The sequence below is a fragment of the Heterodontus francisci genome, chromosome 38 (assembly GCF_036365525.1).
Source record: "Heterodontus francisci isolate sHetFra1 chromosome 38, sHetFra1.hap1, whole genome shotgun sequence".
Classification (NCBI taxonomy): Eukaryota; Metazoa; Chordata; class Chondrichthyes; order Heterodontiformes; family Heterodontidae; genus Heterodontus; species Heterodontus francisci.
Window position 1 is genome coordinate 29628797 of NC_090408.1, and position 22123 is coordinate 29650919.

At 39.6% G+C, this 22123-nt stretch overlaps 1 protein-coding gene across 1 annotated transcript in view; it reads left to right on the plus strand.

The window, feature by feature from the left end:
• The window catches only part of ap4e1 (adaptor related protein complex 4 subunit epsilon 1), a 50939-nt gene extending 32542 nt beyond the window's left edge, over positions 1 to 18397 (plus strand). The window contains exons 16-21 of the mRNA XM_068017997.1: positions 3502 to 3637; positions 6064 to 6301; positions 9157 to 9759; positions 10415 to 10605; positions 13563 to 13723; positions 18049 to 18397. Coding sequence (XP_067874098.1) covers positions 3502 to 3637; positions 6064 to 6301; positions 9157 to 9759; positions 10415 to 10605; positions 13563 to 13723; positions 18049 to 18209 — 1490 coding nt within the window. The 3' untranslated portion in view covers positions 18210 to 18397. The remainder of the gene's footprint in view (positions 1 to 3501; positions 3638 to 6063; positions 6302 to 9156; positions 9760 to 10414; positions 10606 to 13562; positions 13724 to 18048) is intronic.
• Positions 18398 to 22123: the final 3726 nt, after the last annotated feature.

Consider the following 22123-nt stretch of genomic DNA (forward strand, 5'->3'; position numbering starts at 1 on the left):
GGGGCCTCCATCACTTAATTTTGTATTTAATAAAAATTCCTAATTTCCCTTTAAAAATTAACATTAATTGTAAGGGCTTAAAAGCCTTTTTAAAAATGGCCCCTGCGTGGTGGAACCAGACGCCATTGCCGAGGATGTGGTGGCCCCCTCTACGTCATTGGGGTGGCCACTGCGCCCCCCTATTTAAATGCAATATTGTGGGGGCTCAGCGGCGGTGGCTAAATGCGGGCATGCTGCTCTGTTCAAAGTGCTTCTCCAATGCCCTGCATAATTGAAGAATAACATCCTTACTTTTATTTTCAATTCCTCTCGTAATAAAGGATAGCATTCCATTAGCCTTCTTTATTACTTGCTGTACCTGCATACTAACCTTTTGTGACTCATGCACTAGAACACCTAGATCTCTCTGCACCTTGGAATTCTGCAGTCGTTCCCCGTTTAAGAAATACTGTGCTTATTATTCTTCCTGCCAAAGTGAACAACTTCACATTTTCCCACATACTCCATCTGCCAGATTTTTGCCCACTCACTCAACCTATCTATATCGGTCTGCAACCTCCTTGTGTCCTCTTCACAACATACTTTCCTACCTATCTTTGTGTCATAAGGTCATAAGGACTAGGAGCAGGAGTAGGCAATTCAGCCCCTCGAGCCTGCTCTGCCATTCAATACGATCATGGCTGATCTCCTCTTGGCCTCAACTCCATTTTCCTGCCTGTTTTCCATAACCCTTCAACCCTTTGCTAATTAAAAATCTGTCTAACTCCTCAAATTTACTCAATGTCCCGGCATCCACTGCACTCTGAGGTCGTGAATTCCACAGACTCACGACCCTTTGAGAGAAGTGATTTCTCATCTCTGTTTTACATCTGCTACTCCTTATCCTTAAAACTATGACCTCTCGTTCTAGATTGCCCCACAAGAGGAAACATCCTTTCTACGTCTACTTTGTTAATCCCCTTAATCATCTTATATACCTCAATTAGATATCCCCTCATTCTTCTAAACTCTAGAGAGTAAAGGCCTAAACTGCTCAATCTCTCTTCATAAGACAAACTCCTCATCTCTGGAATCAATCTAGTGAACCTCCTGAACTGCCTCCCATGCAACTACATCCCTCCTCAGGTAAGGGGACCAAAACAGTATGCAGTACTCCAGGTACAGTCTCACAGGTGCCCTGTACAGTCATGCAAGTACAACACATCGCCTGGCCCCGCATCTCTCTTTTACTTAATTAGATTTTAATTTGTTTTAAAATTTCTGACTCGTCTTTAGTTTTTTTTAAAATCCGCTTTAGTTTATAGTTTATATACTAATAAATTTATCAAGTCTTACTCTATATTTGATTTCAGTTACATTTAAATTAAAAGCTTACCTGTATACTCATCCCGGCGGCTCGCGCTGTTGAATGTGATGTCACTCTGATGTCACTTTTTTTTTTTCTTTTCTCTCTTTTTCTCCCCCCCCCCCCCCCCCCCGGCTGCGCTCCTGCTGCTTCCGCTGTGAACCTCCGCTCCTCGGACATCTGCAAATTTAGTTACCATGCCATCGCTCCCCTCATCCACGTCATTGATTATAAATTGTAAAATGTTGAGGCCCCCAGCCCCTGCGGAACTCCACTTGTCACATTCTGCCAATCAAAAAAGGACCCATTTATGCATACTCTCTGTTTTCTGCCAGCTTGCCAATCTTCTATCCATGCTAATATGTTACCCCCGCCACCATGAACTCCTACTTGGCACAATAACCTTTTATGTGGCACCTTGCCGAATGCCTTCTGTCAATCCAAGTACAGTACATCACCGGGCTTTCCTTTATCCACACAGCATGTTACTGCTTCAGAGAACTCCGATAAATTGGTTAAACCTGATCTCCTTTTCACAAAACCATGCTGACGATTCCCGATTACCTTGTTTTTCTAAGTACCCAGATATAGCCGCCTTATTGATTGATTCTAACACCTTCCCCGTGACAGACGTCAAGCTAACTGGCCTATAGTTATCTGTTTTCTGCCTTCCCTTGCCCCCCTCTTTTTGAATAGAGGGGTTATATTTGCGCACTTTCCCGTCTAATGGAACCTTTCCAGAATCTAGTGAATTTTGAAAAATTTACACCAACGCATCTACCTCATTAGCCACCTCTTAGACCCTAGGATGAAGCCCATCAGGACCCGGGGACTTGTCAGCCCGCAGCTCCATTAATTTGGTCAATACCACTTTCCTGGTGATTGTAATCTCGCCAAGTTCCTCTCTTCCTTCCACCTCTTGAGTTACATCTATTACTGCAATGTGTTTTGTATCCTCTCTAGTGAAGACAGAAGCAAAATATTTGATCATTTCATCGTCCATTTTCTTTATTATCTACTATTAACTCTCCATTCTCACTCTGGAGAGGGCCAATGTTCACTTTACTTTGCCGTTCTTGATATTCTGACCAATCATCTGACCTGCCACTCATCTTTGCAGAATTATATGCTTTTTCCTTAAGTTTGGTGTTTTCCTTAACTTCTTTAGTTTACTACGGATGGTGGGTTCTCCCCTTAAAATTTTACTTTATAGTAGGAATACACTTATTCTGAGTATTCTGAAATATCCCCTTAAGTGTCTTCCACAGCTTCTCTATTGATGTCTCCTAGCCCAGTAACCCAGTTCACTTCAGCTAGCTCAGCTTCATGCCCACATTGTTATCCTTATTTAAGTTTAATATACTAGTCTTACACCCACTCCTCTTTCAAACTGGATGTAAAATTCAATCATATTGTGGTCACTGCCCTCTAGAGGTGCCTTTACTCTGAGGTCATTAATTAATCCTGTCACGTTACACAATACCAAGTCTAATATAACCTGCTCTCTGGTTGATTTTAACTTTCTCTGACTGTGTGGTTAGTTGTACCTATTTGTTACTGCAATAATCATGGATGATTTTAATCTACAAATAGTTGGCAAAGGTAGCCTGAAAGATGGGTTCATAGAGTGCACTTGGAACAATTTCTTGGAGCAAGCCATTCTGGACCTGGTAATGTGCTCATGTGCTCTCTATTTCTCTTTCTGTATCTAAGTTGACTCTGATCACAGTATTTCTTTCTCTGTTGTTCAGTCTGTTTTTTTCTTTATCTTTAAATTGGACCTGGTGGTCTTGAGGTGGTCTGATGCCCCATTGATATTGCATACTGCAGTGCATTTTATGTAAAATACATTCTTCATTAAGCAAATGCAGTTTGTTGAGAGGGAGCACCACCAAGTGGCAAAGTGGAACTGAAACAGATGTCATCAGGAGGTATTTCACAACGGAGTGAAAAGAATATTAGTCAAATGAAATCTCGTAACATTTGGATCTTTGTGACTGGGTTTAAATGCTGGATAGGTGAATATTCAAACATTTTCCATAGCAAAAGTAAGTGTAGGAAGAATTGTATTTCTTTTGGTTCTAGACAATTTAACTTTATCCAGGTGTGCATGTCGATTAAAACAAATTGAAATATTTAATTTTATTTTGCTACAGTGTTGAACTTTGAACCATATGGACTATCTTTTGCTACAAGTCCACAGACCTCCAGTGTTACAGGAAGGCAGTCTCCAACAGGCTTATCCTTCAGTTCAGAGATTTCTTGCAACAGTACAGAAACTGGATTAAAAGAGTAAGTTCAGGCTATTTTGGTAAATATCAGCAGATGGAAGCATGAATGTGGTTTGTTTAATTCTTGTAATATTAAAAATCCATTATATAGATGTAGCTTTTTGTATAGTTATTGTTTATGCAGTATGAAATAGATTTACCTTCAAATTTTTAGAATTATAGGATAGCCAGAAATGGATTTTGAACATGAGCGTTCTGGGGTCTGTAAATGTATATGTTCATAAATAATGATGTGGTCATCTCTACAGCTACATTCACGTAGACTTCAGCCAATCTTGAGACCATCCTAAGATACTAGAATCATTCACGTGATGGAACACTCATTCCTGTTTTCTAATACTATCTTTACTCAGCTTGAAGTTGCACTGATTGTCACTTGCTGTTTTAACCACCCATTGTTAAATTAATTTGCAATATTTACACTTGAACATCAACATTTTCTTCTTGGAAAGGACTAGCATTTATATTAGCACCCTTCCCCACTTCAGGATGTCCCAAAGCACTATATAACCAATTAGAGATGTTAGAAGTCTACTCACTATTCTAGGGTAACTAGGCAACCTATATGCACAAAGCAACAACTCACAAACAGCAAGAACAATGGCCATTTTAATATTGTTTGAGAGATAGATAATTGGCATAAGACACCAGGAGAACTCCTCTGCTGCTCTTCGATCGTGCGATTGGACCTTACACGTTCACCTGAGAGGTGCCTTGGCTTAACATATCAGAAAGATGGCATCTCCAACAGTGCAGCACTTACTGCACTAAAGTGCCAACCTAGGTTATCTATTCAAATCTTTGAAGTGGCCTTGAACACACAACCTTCTGGCTCTAGGTGTGAGAGTGCTAACACTGAGCCAAGGCTGACCCCTTTGTAAGAAAATTGTGTTGCTGTTTTCAGTTTGCAGCTAGCCAGTAACGACCTGTCTTCTGTTCACCAGCAGTCTAGTGCAGGCATAATGTGGACGTTTCTTTGTGTTTGAATTGTGTATTCGAAAACTGAGGTTTTGAGGCAACGTAATACGTTTTATTTTTAAACTTTGGAAACAAATTTTGCCAAATTGCAATTTGATAAGTAGAACAGATGCAATACATATGTGCTTGGGTGTATTAAAAATGTCAATCCCAAGAAAACATGTCCTTTGAGCTCAATAGCATGACTACTATGATTTACCATATTTGCATACTGGTAGATCATTATAACCAAGTTAAGAATTTTAGTTACATATGAATGTAATAAAACCATTGCATAATGTGTAATTATACACATTAATTATGGAAATTATGACGAATTTCCATTGGAAGTACTCATTTAATAGTTAATTCAGGTAAGGTTTTGTTCCCATGACTGCTCAGTTCCTGATCTCAATCATGCTATTGTGGGTAACTGCTGAATGAAGGCCAAACACTTGCAAATGGCAGGGGTATAATTGTAGGAATAATTGCCACTTGCCTATTGTCACATTTCTGCTGATTGATCGGAAGTGATATAGGCAAAAGCCTGGGAGCAATTTTTCATCTGCCCTTTTGACCCTGAAGATGTGTTTTTCCCCAAAAAACGGCCAATGGGACAAATAAAAGGGTAGCATATCCTTCAATTAAAGGAAAGATAAAGAAAGGACTTACCTTTATATAACACCTTTCATGTTGTTAGAATATCCCAAAGCACTTTATAGCCAGTGAATTTTTTAATGACAGTTGCATAGGCAAGTGTAAGTCAATTTGTGCAAATTGAGGCCCCACAAACAGCAGTAAGAAATAATCAGTCATTTTGTTTTAGTGATGCTGGTTGTGGGTTAAAGGTTGGCCAAGACACCAGGAAAACTTCCATGCTGCTCTTTGAATAGCGCCATGAGATCTTCTGCATTCACTTTAACAAGTGGATGGGCTTTGGCTTAATGTCCAATCCAAAAGGCACACTCCGTACTGCACTCGTGTTAGCTTAGAATTAAGTGCTTAGGTTTCTGGAGTGGTTCTTGAACCTATAACCTGCTGACTGATGCAAAAGTGCTACCATGAGCCAAGGCTGACAAATAACTTCCAACCAATGCTGCAAACTGTATTCCATTATGCAATTCTATAATCCTTTTGTTTGTACATTTAGAACCTGCGAACAGTGTAACCTCATTTTCTTTTGTAGTTCGTGGACAATTTGTTTAAATGCGTGGGTCCTTCAGAAGTTTTGTGTGGCTGCTCATGCATGGTAACTTCAAGGGGCAAACTTATGCGTAGCCTCTGTGGGTACTTTCGGGTTGCCGTGTGGCCATGCAGCTTAGAGGGAACATTGCCTGAGAACTTCAGACATTCTGGTTTTATACTTCAGCGATAGAATGTCTACAATAGTGATTTCTAACATTGTTGAATAAGGTATTTTTAGCCAGTGTTTGGACAAAGTGTATTGAATAGTACATCTCCTTTATTTAGTTCAGATAGTCTGAAACTTGACGGAGTAAAGAAAGTATGGGGTAAGGAAGGCTACCTTCGAAAGAAGAAGGAATCTAAAGAAGAAACCTTCTCCAGTCCCAATTCTGAAAGTAAAGTGACTTCAGAATACTCTTCCACAGCTGAAATAACTACTAGTGTTTCTGCAGAAGAGCAAGAGAAACAGCTTTTAGCATCATCACTATTTGTTGGGTTGGGATCCAACAATTTAGTCACACTGGTAAGTGAACTTTAACATGCTTGTGTACAGGTTCACATCAAGTAGAAGTGTGACCCAAGTATGAATTACAAAAGCCCCCTTAAAAAGCTGATGCCCTCAAAAGTGTGTCTGTTAAAAAGAATTGTCATTAGTTTCTCTTGTTTGCATTGCTTTCTTATGATGCATAGTATAAAGAATCAGCACTTAAAACTTGGGGGTCGTGAATTGACAATCTGAATTTGCAGAATCTTTGATATTGGATTAATGACATTTCTACTTCCTGCTATTGTCAAGCATTTTCAGGTTGGATACTGTATGGACTGGATATAAAGTTGGTGGAAATCCATTGCCATTCTGTGTACTACTGCTGTAACATTGGTGTTGAGGATTTAGTGAAGGCCCTCTGCGGATATAGCTTTTGTCACCCCAAATGTGCCCACATCAACTCTTAATTCAAAGTTCCGAAGAAGGTTCACTGACCCGAAACGTTAACTCTGCTTCTCTTTTCACAGATGCTGCCAGACCTGCTGAGTGGTTCCGGCATTTCTTGTTTTTATTTCAGATTTCCAGCATCCGCAGTATTTTGCTTTTATTATAACTCTTAATTCAACTTGCTCAACTAGGAAAATTGCTCCTCTCGGTCTGACCTCCCAGAATGGCAGTTAGAAATAACTAATACTTTCAGTACATAAAATATGTGAACTTCTGAGGTGTTATGGCAGATCCACCATATCTTGTTGAACCTCAACCCACTTTGTTTTTTGCTAATATGTCAGAATTTTAGCCCATCTCCTTTAAAAGCTTATGGTGCTAAGGTTGTACCTTGCACCTCATCTCTGGGAAGTCTAATGCAGCAAGATGTTCAGATCACTGGCCTGTTCCATCCTTGGAACTAGCTGTACACGATCCTGGTTTACTTGTGCAATAAGAAAGGAGGATCATGCATTTATAAATCACCTTTTCGTGTCCTCATGATTTCTGTAGGACTTGACTACTAGTGCCTTGAGTCCAAAAGTAATGCATAACATTCGAACTCCCAAGTCAGGAGTGCTACTAATTGAGCCAAGCTATCACTATAGTAGTGAAGCTAATGGGACAGGTGAATGAATTTGATCAGCTAAGTAACTTATATTTTCTTTTGAAATCACTCAACTTTCTGGTTGAACCTAAGAAATCTATTTGCAAAATATGCAAGGCAGAAGTGGTGATTTTTCTGTTTAAAACCTCCCTGTTCCAGATAAGCTCTATGCTATGCAACAACTCAAACAACAATCCCAAATAAAACCTTTAAAGGTTATTTTTGAGGATATTGGCAGAGTTTAACATGTGTAATCAGTCCAATGGCTAGCCAAAAATCTTCCTGTCACATTTTTAGTAATTGTTAGGATTAATTGCTTAAAGTTTACAGTACCCACTGAAAGATACTGACTGCCAACATTTCTTTCATCCTAATACTTAAGTCTGTTTTAGTACACTAATGGGGGAATACATAAAGATTTAACCAGGAGGCTTTATAATCAATTTTTGGATGACTGCAAAATCCAAATGTTAACTTCAGTTAGACAACCCATTTGAAATTTTATTGTCACTTTACTGACTGACTTCATAATCTCTTTGTGGACTATAATTAGTAGCTGTGCAGCCAGGTAACACAACCATTTTTTTTTCTGGAAACTGAATTACTTTTGACTCTTCGCAATGTTTTAAAATGGAAATAATCTTAAATCATACTTCCAAGAGGGCAGATATTTATGCATGCACATGTATAATTAAAAATGTGGGGAAGAAAAACAAAGAAATAAGAGCTGTGGGATCTGCATTTTGAGGGTCAAGACCTACAGGAAAAATCTGCTTAGTTTGTGGGAACTGCTGAGAAATTGAATGCAGCATCCAGTACTGTCACTAGAGGGGGTGGGGGATTGCTATTTCGGCAGTATTATGGGGCTAGATGGGAATCTGGAGCACTTTTGCATTTAGTTATGGAATTAACCTCATTTGAAAGTCCAAGACTAAAACCAGAAGTATTTTGCATAGTCTCAATATTCCAGATATTCCAGTTAGGTGATGAACTGTGGATGTTTGTCAATTGAATAGGTCTTCAAACTAATTTATATCTCTACCCCGTTTTCTCATAGTAACTAATTTTAGCTGTAAATTACTATTACATGATTCCTTTTTGCTCACCCATTTTACTAGGCTTATAGATGCATGTTACATACTGGTATGTATAATTTTCCATCTGTTTCAAAAATCTGCCGAATTATAAAAACTAAAGAGCAATTTGAGCAATCTCCCTGGAGTCTGTAATAAATTGTGCAGCAGAAGAATTGGGGGTGGCACAGTGGTTACCACCGCAGCCTCACAGCTCCAGCGACCCCGGTTCAGTTCTGGGTATTGCCTGTGCGGAGTTTGCAAGTTCTCCCTGTGACCGCGTGGGTTTCCACCGGGTGCTCAGGCTTCCTCCCACAGCCAAAGACTTGTAGGTTGATGGGGCAATTTACAATGGCCAATTTACCTTAGTGTAGGTAGGTGGTAGGAGAAGGGTGGGGATGTGGTAGGGAATATGGGGTTAATGTAGGATTGGTATAAATGGGTGGTTGTTGGTCAGCACAGACTTGGGCCAAAGGGCCTGTTTCAGTGCTGTATCTCAAATAAAATAAAGACTATTGCTAATAATCTAGTCTGAAATCCTAATAATCTGTGTGTATCTTTAAAAAAAAAAAATGAACATTATTTTCTAGCACAGTTTTTAAAATAAAAATTGCATTTTAATGTACGTGAATTCACCTAAATAAGAATGTATGACTAATGCTGGTTGGCAATTTCAAGACTTTTTTTTTAAAGAAAACTTCTACATTTTTCTGCAATCTTTCCAGATGGGAAAACCTCAAAGCACTATCCAGAAATTTCGGAGAAAATCAAAGATTGTCGAGGGACAGAAAATCCATGAAAGGACGAGTGTACAGAATGCCATTGTTCCACCCCATGCTCTGATTCCAAACCTCATGGATAATGTCCTAGAAAGTTGTAATCCCTTCCAAGAAAGTAAAGCGATACTTTTAAGGAAAACAGCATCTGACTCTGCAGAGGCCCCCACAGAGGAGCCTGCCCAAGGATCTGACAAAATGTGGACTCCAAGTAACAGCTTAAAGACAATCAAAGCCGTGCCTTCAGCATCAAAGGAATCCTTTTCAGGTCTATTTGCAGATGGAAATTTTGACATCATACAGCCTGCAAATTGCAGCTCTGTCTCCGTGGCCCATGGACCGATCCCCAGTCTGACTCCAAGCTTGCCAATAGAATTCTCTCAGCATTCTCATTCAAACCTCGAGCTCATTTGTGCCAATGAAAATATAGCTTTGTTTTCCTGTAAAGTTTGGAAAGAGGACTGTCTGCTAATAGTCCTGTTTTTGACTAATCTCAGCAGCGTGGAAGTTACTAACGCAACGGTCAATTTTGCATTAACTGAGGAATTGCAGGTAAATATTGTCTGGCAGTGGTGTAGTATTAAGCAATTAAAATGAGGTAATTTGCTGAAATTAAATTTGGTAAGCCACAATGTTGTCATTGAAGGATAAATGGCATTAAATTAAGTATCAAAATATTTTTTTGAACATGAATGGGATTTGTGGTAATCATTACTTCAAAAAAAAACCCTAATACAGCTACATTTACCAGTCATTATTCTGAAATAAAAGCTTTAGAATTAGGTCAATCATAGATCTGTGAAGTACAGTGAACTTGTTCATATTTCACTCTTTTTCCCTGGAATTTGGTTTCTCTGTCAACTACCGCTTGCGCCACCACCCACCTTCCCCCAAACACACTCATCATTCCTCAGCTGAGTGATCAAACATGTGATCTGCTACTCTGTAGCTTGTTGACAGAAGTCCTATGACTTTGGATTTGGGAAAAATGTTCATCTTTATCTCAGGCTGTCTTGTGGATGGATGAATCACAATAAGGAGTTTACTGTGTGGAGGATTCCACTTGCAAACCCATTCTACTGTGGCAACACAGCATGTTACACACCGTTTTACCTGATCATATTTTTCTTGTTTAAATGTGATGCTGTATATTTATAATTTTGTTAACGTTCCTATCTCAACTTTTCATGTCTTTATTATTGCACAGGCTTGTGAGCACACAGACTTCCCTTTTCCAGTAGTGGAATCCCAAACCACAGTCAAGTGTCAACTGTGTCTGCAGATGGTGAAACCTTGTACCCGGGTGCTACTTACAGGGCACATTACTTATCATCTGGCGTCTACTCGATGTACCCATGAGGAATTTGCACTAGTTCTATTTTTAACTGATTTCATCAGGTATGATATTAACATGTACCAAAATAATTTTCATAACAATGAATTGTCCAATGTTGCAGTTAGTAGAAGTTTGGTCATTACACTTTTGAATATTGAATGCCCTTTGCAGTTTTAATGATGCATACTATTGGGCTATTTACTGAAAGATTTCTTTGTGCATTTCTATTAGAATATTTGTGATATGGAATTGAAGAAACTTGCTGGAGCTGCTGTTTCTTAGGGTATAACAGTGTAGTTCTTGGCACTTGGGCATCTGCTTGTCGTGATGCAAGTATCAGTAACTGACAGTTTAAAACCATCTGACTATTAAAGGTCCTGAATAAATTGGGCCTTGGTATGCTAATCCCAGGTCTATATAAGAGCATTAGCTCATAACCATGTAGGGATGGTATGCATCCCTTGGCCCCTAATATCTTGTTTCATGTTTTAAAGTTCCCATTACCACCTTCTGGAGAATGTGTTTTGTGGACAGCCATCTATGGGGCTGCATTTTGATTAGCGATTTTAAAAAAAAATATTTGACCTTGTTTGAATCGGATAGTTATGAAAAGGCATATACTCAAATAACAAGGCATGATGCCTCTCTGCTAATTGAACTAACATATACTCTATGACTCTATATTGGTTGGTATTCTGAGGTAATCAAGAATAGACTATAGTCTGTTCCGAGTGGAAAGGCAAGGAACAACTGTCAAAGTTCATTGTTTCCAGACACAACCTTCCTGCCAATCTGTAATATTGTCTTTCTAATCCTGCAAAACAAAATGCAGGCACACCTGTCATCTGTAGGGCAGTTACCGGCCAAATTCTCTAATCATCATGCTCGAGAAAGTGAAATAAAAAACTGTAGGGGAGACACTGAGTAATACACTGTAGATATTTTCCGATGTACTGATGCTCTCATTTAAGAGGAATTGGATTGAAATTGGCCGCACTATTACAGTCATTTTTGCAAGTTGATGAAACCCATGCTGGAAAGCAACCAAGTTCAAAAATCAGTTGAGGTTTTGACTTGGACCCCAGATTTTTTTTTTTCTGAGCAAAATCCAACGCTACCACTAGAGCTGCTTCCTACTATCTGGTAGAGCGATGGGACACTAGCTCAAACTGTGTTCCTCCAAATGCTTAAAAAAAATCTGAGCTGTCTTGCTGTGAGGAGATGCCTCCTGGAGCCCAGGTGTTGTTGCACAGCAAGAGAGGGAAAAATAGCTGAAGGAAGAATTGCCTTGGGCCACACTCTGACATCTTGGGCTGAATTTTACCGACCCCCCCCTGACATCGGGAGTCGTGGCTGGGGGGAGCCCGGAAAATGCCTCCGGGAGAGGCCCGCCACAGGCCTTGACGCCGAGAAGTCATGGCCCCATATTGTCGCCATCGGTGAGGACTCGTGGCAACCCCCCCAGCCACTTGGCAATGGGAGCAGGATTTGAATGTGTTAATGAATGTGAATTAATGACTTACCTGCTCCTGCCAGCCATCCCGCTCCGATATTGTGGTCGGTTGCCGGGACTCCCACGCCTTTGGATCTCCGTCTGGTGGGGAAGGGGCAGGAGGTAAGTTTTCAGGCGGTGGGTGGGTGGGGGGAGCGGGATCAAACTTCTTTGGGTCTGGGGGTGGTGGGAAGGGGTAAAATTCATAGTTTATGAACTTTGGGGGGGAGGAGGTCAGATGGGAGAGGGCAAGTAATAAATTTGGTCATTGAGGGGGGTGGGCGAGGGTCGGGATAACAGTTAAGTTTTTGCACTCGTGTTGCTTTAAAAATTTAAATTAAATTGAAGGGCTGGAAGCCCTTTAAAAATGGCATTGGTGCTTGCGCTATGGCGACGGGGACGGACTGCCCACCCCCTCCACATCATCGGGGGGGGGGGGGCGGGGGCGGGTCCATGTAAATGAGCCGTCACGTTTAATATCGCGGTCCCTCCACGGAGTAAAGTCCGAGCATGCGGGCCACCATATTTTACAGTGGCAGCGGTACAATAAAATTCAGGCACTTGTATCGGCCAATTTTAAATGAAAATGGTTGACATGTTTGAGCAATCTCAGTCCTCTTAAATGGGAGCAACAGTGTCTGGGGAAATATCTACAGTATAAATTACTTGCTCTGTGTTTGCAAAAAGTCTTAATTTTTTTTTAAGTCTTGCATTCAATGAACTAGAAAATACTTGTGCAAGACCAAAAATACCTTTGAGACTGCTTTCACCTCATTGTCTTTTAATCACAATCAAATACCTGGATTGCTCAGCTGTAATGTCATTGAGTGATTCGGATATCACTTAGAGAAAAGCTCTCCTGTGTTCCTCAAGTTATAACAGCGTGACACAGATTGTGTCTTTTAATAAAAGCTGCTAGATAAAGAAAAAAAATGCAGGGCAATATTTGCAAGGCAATTAATTATCTTGTGCCTATGAGAGTTAGACAGCCTAGAAGGAGGCCATTGTGCCTGTGTCTGCTCTTTGAAAGAACTATCCAATTAGTTCCACGTTTCTGCTCTGTGGAAAGTTTTTTTTTTAAAAAGAGCTTATGAACCAGTGCTACCCATTTTACACCCTTGCTGAGATTAAATGTTACCTTCATAGTTATTGGAAAGCCCAGAAAAAAACAGAACTGTTGCAGGAGGTGATTACAAAAATGGTGTAATGTTTTCTTTAACGCAGTTTGTTTTCCAGCACTTCATTACACAAGGGTCAGAGAAAGGAAATGTACTACCTTCATGCAGCATTATACAGCTGTCCAAGTTAGGCTTTGCTGCTTGTTTAGTTCCTGCAACTATATATATATTAATAACTGGACAAAATTAAGATGTTGTCCAATTTAGCAATATAGTTGTGCTGATGCTGTTCTGATGAACCCATGAAGTGATGAAGTTTAATTTAAATTTTATTTAAAGTATATTGTAAAAATTGGTATTCTCATTTAAAAAGCTCTCTGGCTTAGCTCACGTGTGTCTCTGCTTCTAGGCCATTAAGACTGTCCACTAAAGAATTTGGGCACCTTTGGCTTTCGCTATCCAACGACGTGAAACAAAATCTTAGCTTTACATCAAATTCACCTGAATCTCTAAGTTCAGCACTTCATACACTGCAGCAAGAACTGAAGCTACATATTGTGGATATTATAGGTAATGTCAGTTTATTGTGCAGCTTCTTGATCTGAAATGAAATCTAAACCGAGTCAACACCATATTTATATCTGATCTGAAAACATTTCCTGTTACAATATGGTCAGATTATTGTTTTCTCACTTCTGACCAATTTTCTCTCCTCCATTCTTCTTGCTGGAGAACAGTTCCAGAGGTGATGGTTGACCTTTAACACCATGATTCATGATTCATATGTGAGTCGTGACTTTTGGTTGGCTAGGTGACTGCGGGGGGCATGGCAGACAAGCCTATCCATGCTACATTCAACATCCACACATGGGCATTTGCTATTAATCAGAAGAGCCATCCACTCATAGGCCACAAGTTTAAAATTGTACACAATACATTAAAACCATGTCCCCAGGCTGTGCCATTATGCAATCCTGGGAAGGATTTCTCTTGGAAACCTGTACATTTTATGAGAAGTTCATTCTTAATTTTAGAACACTACAGTTTTTTTTTAATCTGCAGAAGAATTTCTCTCTGAGGCTGGTCACTAAAGGACTGTGACAGGTGGCATTTCTGTCAATTGGCTGACAATAGGCACGGATAGATCGCACTTTAATCCAAAAATGAATTGGAAATCTAAAGCTGAGTTTACTGCATCTCCCAAAAAAGTCAGTGAATTAGAAAGAGCCTTAAAAGCTTTAAACACATACATAAAGAATAAAACTAATCTCAATCTTTCTTTCATTTCTCCCTCTCTTACTCCCTTTTTCTCAGCCTTTCTCCCCCTTTCTCTGCCCTCCTTGCCCCCCCCCCATACTGAAAAAAACTAGAAAAAAAGATAAAAGTAACATAGCAAGTTTAAAAGTGTTCATAATAGCTCTTTCCAAATATTTGAATAAATGTTACTGCTGGGTATGTATACATTTAGCACTGGCCAATTCCTGTGTGGTAGACGGTGGGCTTCTCTGACCTTGTGATTGGCATCAACAGGCATATTCTGTTGGTGTCATTAACCTAATTCTGCTGATGCAGTAAGTTAGATTTATGGCCAGTAGAGGTCAGTGACAAACTGTTAAGACACCACTGTTCATTCAATATCACTGCATATGAAAGTGCTGCTGTCTGGCCAGAGACTGAAACAAATCACGTCCAAAAAAAGCAGGCAGAGAAGAGTAACAATTTTTAACTCATTTGGAAGTTTTCAAATCCTCAATTTTAAAATTCCTTTCTCATCTGTTTTATTATAGTTGTTCTTCTTCTTCTTTGGCCTCCTTGTCTCGAGAGACAATGGGTAAGCGCCTGGAGGTGGTCAATGGTTTGTGAAGCAGCGTCTGGAGTGGCTATAAAGGCCAATTCTAGAGTGCCAGACTCTTCCACAGGTGCTGCAGATAAAATTGGTTGTCGGGGCTGTTACACAGTTGGCTCTCTCCTTGCGCTTCTGTCTTTTTTTCCTGCCAACTGCTAAGTCTCTTCGACTCGCCACGCTTTAGCCCCGCCTTTACGGTTGCCCGCCAGCTCTGGCGATCGCTGGCAACTGACTCCCACGACTTGTGATCAATGTCACAGGACTTCATGTCGCATTTGCAGACGTCTTTAAAGCGGATACATGGACGGCCAGTGGGTCTGGTACCAGTGACTAGCTCGCTGTACAATGTGTCATTGGGGATCCTGCCATCTTCCATGCGGCTCACATGGCCAAGCCATCTCAGGCGCCGCTGGCTTAGTAGGGTGTATATGCTGGGGATGTTGGCCGCCTCAAGGGCTTCTGTGTTGGAGATATGGTCCTGCCACCTGATGCCAAGGATTCTCCGGAGGCAGCGAAGATGGAATGAATTGAGACGTCGCTCTTGGCTGACGTATGTTGTCCAGGCCTTGCTGCCGTAGAGCAAGGTACTGAGGACACAGGCTTGATACATTTGGACTTTTGTGTTCTGTGTCAGTGCGCCATTTTCCCACACTCTCTTGGCCAGTCTGGACATAGCAGAGGAAGCCTTTCCCATGCGCTTGTTTAATTCTGCATCGAGAGACAGGTTACTGGTGATAGTTGAGCCTAGTTAGGTGAACTCTTGAACCACTTCCAGAGTGTGGTCGCCGATATTGATAGATGGGGCATTTCTGACGTCCTGTCCCATGATCGTTTTCTTGAGGCTGATGGTTAGGCCAAATTCATTGCAGGCAGCCACAATCCTGTCGAGTCTCTGCAGACACTCTACAGTGTGAGATGTTAATGCAGCATCAGGTGGCAGGTTGTTCAACCTTGCCCGTCTAAAAGCGAAGACCAAAGTACGGAAAATTCTCATCAGGGAACTCCTCTTTGCTGATGATTATAGTTGTATGTAACATGAAATGGAGTAGGTAACTTTGTATGACACTCCCTTACCAGAAGTGGGGCGAGGAAGTTGTTATATACCAGTTGGTTGCCTTTCTGTGAGCCCTAACCTGTTAGCTCCATAGATTTTTTAAAAATGCTTCACTCAACTTCACAAGATCTCAATTGATTATTGTTAGTAGTCTTTTAATTTGAAGAACTTGGTATTGGTGTTTGCAAAACTTGAACATCTCTTATTTTTCTGCAGCTTCCTTTTGTAAAGGCGCATGTTGCTATGAGCTATCCAGTTGGAGGGTTGTATATTTAACATTTAAAGAACTTTCAGTTGTTATGTACTTATCAAAGTTTTACCAACTTAATCAGGAACTTTGACTCATTAAGCTAATAACAAATATTTAATGCATTTGCATTAGCTTCCTCTGCCGCCTTACTTAGTGGAGGCATTAATCCATTTATAATACCCTTGTTCATTCTCAATCGACAAAGGTGGAAGTGGGTTTGATCTAGACAGATACATATGCTTATGGCTATAACTATTGACTTATGACCTCCAGAAATTCAAGGCTTTATTCAGAGAACTCTCATTTCAAAATAATAGTGGAGTGCCTCCATTTTAATCTTGCAATACATGACTGCCTTCCACAAAGAGTCTATGGCATGGCCCATTTTGTTTAGAAGCCATTTTTTCTCCTCTTATTGGACTGCTTAAAATTTTTTTATTACCCTTGATTTTATCTCTCTCTTCACGCACCCCCAAAACACACACACTTTTGGCATTTATTTTTTCCTTTCAGCTTTGTTTTTGCATCAACCGTTTGCTTTTTCCTTCGTTTTCCTCTTTTTTTTCTGTCACTCGCTCGCTCATGCGCTCTCTCTCTCGTGCTCTCTCTCTCCACAATCCCTTTTGGAAGCAATTTAGCAAAAGTTGAGGAAGCCCATAGTAACAGTAAATGAAGACTTGATTCTGGTCTTAGTTGCTGTCTGCTTTGCTGAGAGTGGCTCCAGTATGGTCCAGTGCCCAATTATATTGCCGTAGTTTAATCAATTTTGAATAGGCAAAGTGCAAATATGAAAAGAAAATAATACAAATAGGGGTTTAACTAACTTGCTTTCATCTGAGTCTTTTTGCATGTGTGATAATTAGGTTTATCCATCCAAACATTACAGGCAAAACCCAGTCCACTTGATGTCGTCGTGTGTACATTTTAGACAGCAATCGTAAGCTGAACTCTTGGCTAACTTTTTTTTCTCTTCCCTTCCTAGTCCGGGGCACTGAGGCCGATTGTGACACCCAGCCATTGTCCAAGCTCACAGTCAACTCCGCTCAGATCAGGAGTTGAACCTTGGGACCTTGCTGATCTGCACAGTTCAGCACTGGACAATGGTCTTGATGACAATGAGCAACGGAGAAGCTGCCCTAATCTAGTACATTTGTCAAGTGTAACTTTTTGATCTGTTTTTAAAAAAAAAAACAGAATGAATGCATCATTGTCAATTAAAATGTTAACTGTAGCGAAAGAGTTAACTATCATCCCAGCAGTCGAGGGGGAGGAAGTAGACAGTAGGAAAATTTGCAGCTTAAAACTACCTTCACTGCTTCTATTTGTTTTTATGGCTGTTAACCCATTCATTCTTCTGTGTAGTCCAGTTTTCTATCTAATTTAACATGGATATCAGACAAAGTTTAAATTTATGTTTGTTTATTTAGATTTGAGTGAGGGGTGGTGAAAATGATTTCCTGTTAACCACGTGTGACCACATGATGGAAAGGACACTTGTCCTCAGCTCATGGGGTGTTGTGGATAGTCGGGTGTGAAGGAGCTCGTTCTCTTTCCTGGAATGCGTCAGGGTAGTCTCAGTTTAGATGCTGGTGAACATGACTCCACCACAGAGAACAAACCTTAGTTAGCATTCGGTGCTGTAAAATAGATGTTGAGGAAAGCAAACCTTACCACACACTGTGAAGTATTTCTACTGTGCTCGTTTTGGAGTATTTGTCCAAATTAACTTTTACTTTCATCTGCAGGTGCAGAAGGGATTATAGCATGTCAACTGCTTCCATCAACCTCCTGTTTACTTCACTGTCGATTTCATGCTGGGATTTTATCAGTGTGGCTGCGATCAGGTTGCTGTGCCCTTCCAGACTGTTTGTTGTACGAATGCCAAAAGGTGATACAAAAAGTTTAACTTTAGCAAAAACTCAAGCCAAAAAGAAAGTCAACTAGCTTGTGTTGGATTCACCTGTGGTTTGCAAAGGTTTTCTCGTAGATTGAGATGGCTGAAATGTTTGATGTGTGACTTCTTGTTGAAGAATGGTTGTTCTAGAACAATGACACAATAAGAACACTGGTTAACCACTGCAGGTGACGTTTAGCCTCAGAGCAAGAACATTTTGTAATGGTGAAAGCTCGAAGAAGCAGCCACTTATCCAATTTTTATGGCTTCTTCGATAGATTTGTCTTCCTGGTGGTTTCTTTGAGAGATATTCAAATATTTCACTGATATTTCCAAAGTTTTTTTAGGACTGAAATTCCAGTTGAGACCTTGGTTAATGTCAAAATGCAGCAGTGAAATTCTGTTTGTGAACACTAGAGGAGACTGCAAAAATGAGGTAAAAACATTTTGCGTCTATTTGAAATTTTGGACATGTTGGAATCAATGAAACAAATGCACAGATTCCTACCTTTTTGATAAATGCATAGAGCCTTGGAATACTGTAACATGCTTACAGTTCACAAGCAAAATTAAAGTTCTCATTGAAAAGTTCCACCGAAGTGCACACCAATTTATTCTGCCTGTGAACTTGAAGTCAGTTATGTATTGGGTATCTATTCAAATACCTGAAGTATTTTGTACACACAATCTTTTGTTTGATTTTTTTCTTTTCTTTTTTTTGAGTCTAACCCAAATGTATCTTTTATAATTGAGCATATTGGGTCGTCTTTGCTGTAGAGGGTGAAGTTATTACTTCAAACTGTATTGAAAGTGTTTGGTACTCGTACATTGTTTTACTGCTCCAGTATTTTAGATGTAACCATAATTCATCACAAGGGTTCAGCTAGTTTGTTGCACTATAAGTTTGCTTATTTCTTGCACTGTGGACAAGATAAAAGTAATAATCAGGGAAGTCTTTTTATGCTGTACCAAGTCAGCCCTGCATGTAATTTAATAATGTTTATTGAAGACTGACCCAAAGCCTTATGTTTGTACAATACAATAACCAAAATTTATTTGTACCTGTGGTACAACCTCCCTATTTAATAATGGATGGATATATATATCTATAATATTGTAGGTGTTTTATTATGGTTTTTATAAGCACCTGTAATTTAATAAATAACCATGCTTAAAATATTTTTGCATGTTACTGCTTAGTTTAATTTCCTTTCTCAGCACACAGCAGTATTACACATCTTGCTGTCCTTGATTGTGTTATCAATCATACTGTGCATAATTTCACCTCTGGTTACATCAGTTTATATTCATCAACTGCACTGGCCACCTAAAGTTTGACAGTAGTACTATGCTCCTGTGCTGCTGAAACTGAAAATCTGGATGGATGCTTGGTAGGTATTCAACATATGGTACAATTTCTGCTGATTTTTCTACCATTCTCCCCACTCCTTCTCCAAAGGCATACATGCGCACAGTTGGACAATGTACTCTACAAAAAGTATCCTTTTAACTTGATCTGCATTACCTTTTAAATTAAAGACCTTTGTTTAAATGATAAAGCTCTTTAAGGCCTTTATTTAAGTAAAGACTAGTACCAACATAAGGATAACCGGTTCATTGGCTATTTATCTCATTTTGAGATATTTTGCTGGTGCAGAATAGTTGCCAAATTTATCTGCACAACAGTCGTTACACTCCAAATAATTCTGTGAAGTGGTTTGAGTCAATTTGATATGTTAAGATGTTAAGTGTTAAATTCAAGCTTTATTTATTTAGAACAATCAACCTCAGCTGTGGGACTGATAGGTCCCATTTTTGTTGCATTTGAGTGTCAGCTTTATGAAACACAGCTCATGAAATGACTTGTAAGTGAAATCAGATTTTTTAAAAACTACCCATTGTCAGGGAACCAGTGACTTGGTCTTTGGGAACTTGGACAACACGGTGGGATTATTACTGATCTGCATGGCACTATAATTTTTCTATGATCAGATAACACTCTTTTGGACAGCCTAAATAAAGATAGGAGACAGAGAATTTCATACATTTATAAACCAGCTTTTTGCTGCCATCAAGAGCAAATGGTGAGAGAAGCATCGTCGAATTGGTTTATTTCCAACACAAAGATGCCCAAAATCAGATTTGCTATTTCAAGAGGAAAGAAAATCCACGAATATCTCCCTCTTGTTTATAAACAGAGAAATGAAGATGTGCCATTGGAAATTTTTTATATTCTCAATGTTCTGTGATCCCAAGAGTTCAGTGAGAGATTAGGTAAAGCTAAGTTAATTAAGTATACTGGCCTGACCTGGACAACAAAGTGAGAGAGAGAACAAAGTCCTGAGAAATCCCTAGGCTCATGAAAAATAGAATTAAATGGTGTCATCCACCACAATGTAGTGATTTGGGAAACATGAAAGCTGTGAACATGGCTTAGATGGAAGACCATTTAAAGCAATTTGTTTAGAAGTTGATTGAGTCACGTCCTATTAAGGCTTTGAAAATGGCTAAAATGGTAATAAATGAATCACTAAAGTGTTCTGCAAAATTTCAGGTGTGTAGCATAGGCAAAAAGATCAGGAATGGAACAGCTGTGCTAAAAACTATACTGTTAATTATGGATTAGGGCAAAACTTTCAAGGTGATGGATAATTTTGAGAATTAACATTAGTTTATATAACTTTAGAAAGGATACACTTGAGGCTTAAAGTTTGGTAGTTAAAAGGGTACCAGGCATTCCCTCCTTTAAAGATAGGCAAACAGAAATCCAAGGAGAAAGATGGGTGACCTAGGAATATTGTATAGTGAAAAGACAAATTTGAAGACATTGGCAATGTAGGGGCATTAAAAATGTTTTGAGAGCAATAAGGGTGCCGTTCAGTTCAGAGGTCACCTATAAGTAATCCATGGAGCAGAGGATCTGAGAATTGTAACCTGTGAACCCATTGATCTTTTAGCGTTGATGCACATTTGTTTTGGCATTGTAAACAGTATTAAAAGTTTTTCTGGCTTCATAATTCTGGTCCTTCTTTGAAACTTTAAGGGCAGCAAGCCAAGAATCTGAATAATGTTGGTTACTACTTGACAGGACCAATTTTGTGGCTAACATGTCATTAAATGGTAAAAGAAAGTTAAATTTTAATGTATGTATTTGAAATAATATTTAGCATGGAATGGTTCTTAATTTTCTCAGGGGAATAGTGGCAGAGGCCTGACAACTCCATCAGACACAGAGCGATTGAGCATTTGGACAAGTATCTGCTGATCAAAGAAAACCAGCATTATATTTGGGATGAATAGGTCATCTCAAAAAATTCAACTAGTCGGAGGTAGTGTAGGGGAGTGTTTGTGGATCTGGAAGACATTTGACAAATGAGAGCACAAAGGATTGGAGGTAACCTTGTGGCTGAGATCAGTAATAGGTTGGGAGGTAGGGATAGGGAACAGTGAGTAGGGGTAAAGGATTTGTTCCCTTCGTTGGATGTGATAAATGGTGTTCCCAAAGATCTCAGTTTTTCACCATATTTATTAATGACTCGGCTGCAGGGAGAGTTGCATATCCAAGTTTGCAGATGGTTATGTTTGGAGGTGCAGTAAATTGTGTGGATGGAAATAGGAGGTTACAAAGAGTCATAGACTAAGATTATAGCTAATAGGAGTTTAATGTGGTTAAATGTGAGATCATGTACTTTGAATCTGAGAAAGACAAATCAGAATATTTTCCAAATGATACACTATCAGTAAAGATGCCCACATACACACATCACTAAAAGCTAGTGCGCAGGTACAAAACATAATAAGAAAGGCTAGTGGCATGCTGGGGCTGGAATTCAAAAGTGAGAAATTTATGCTCCAGTTGTACAGAGCCATCGCCAGACTCCATCTGGAATACTGCCATCAATTTTAGCACCAAACTTCAGAAAAAA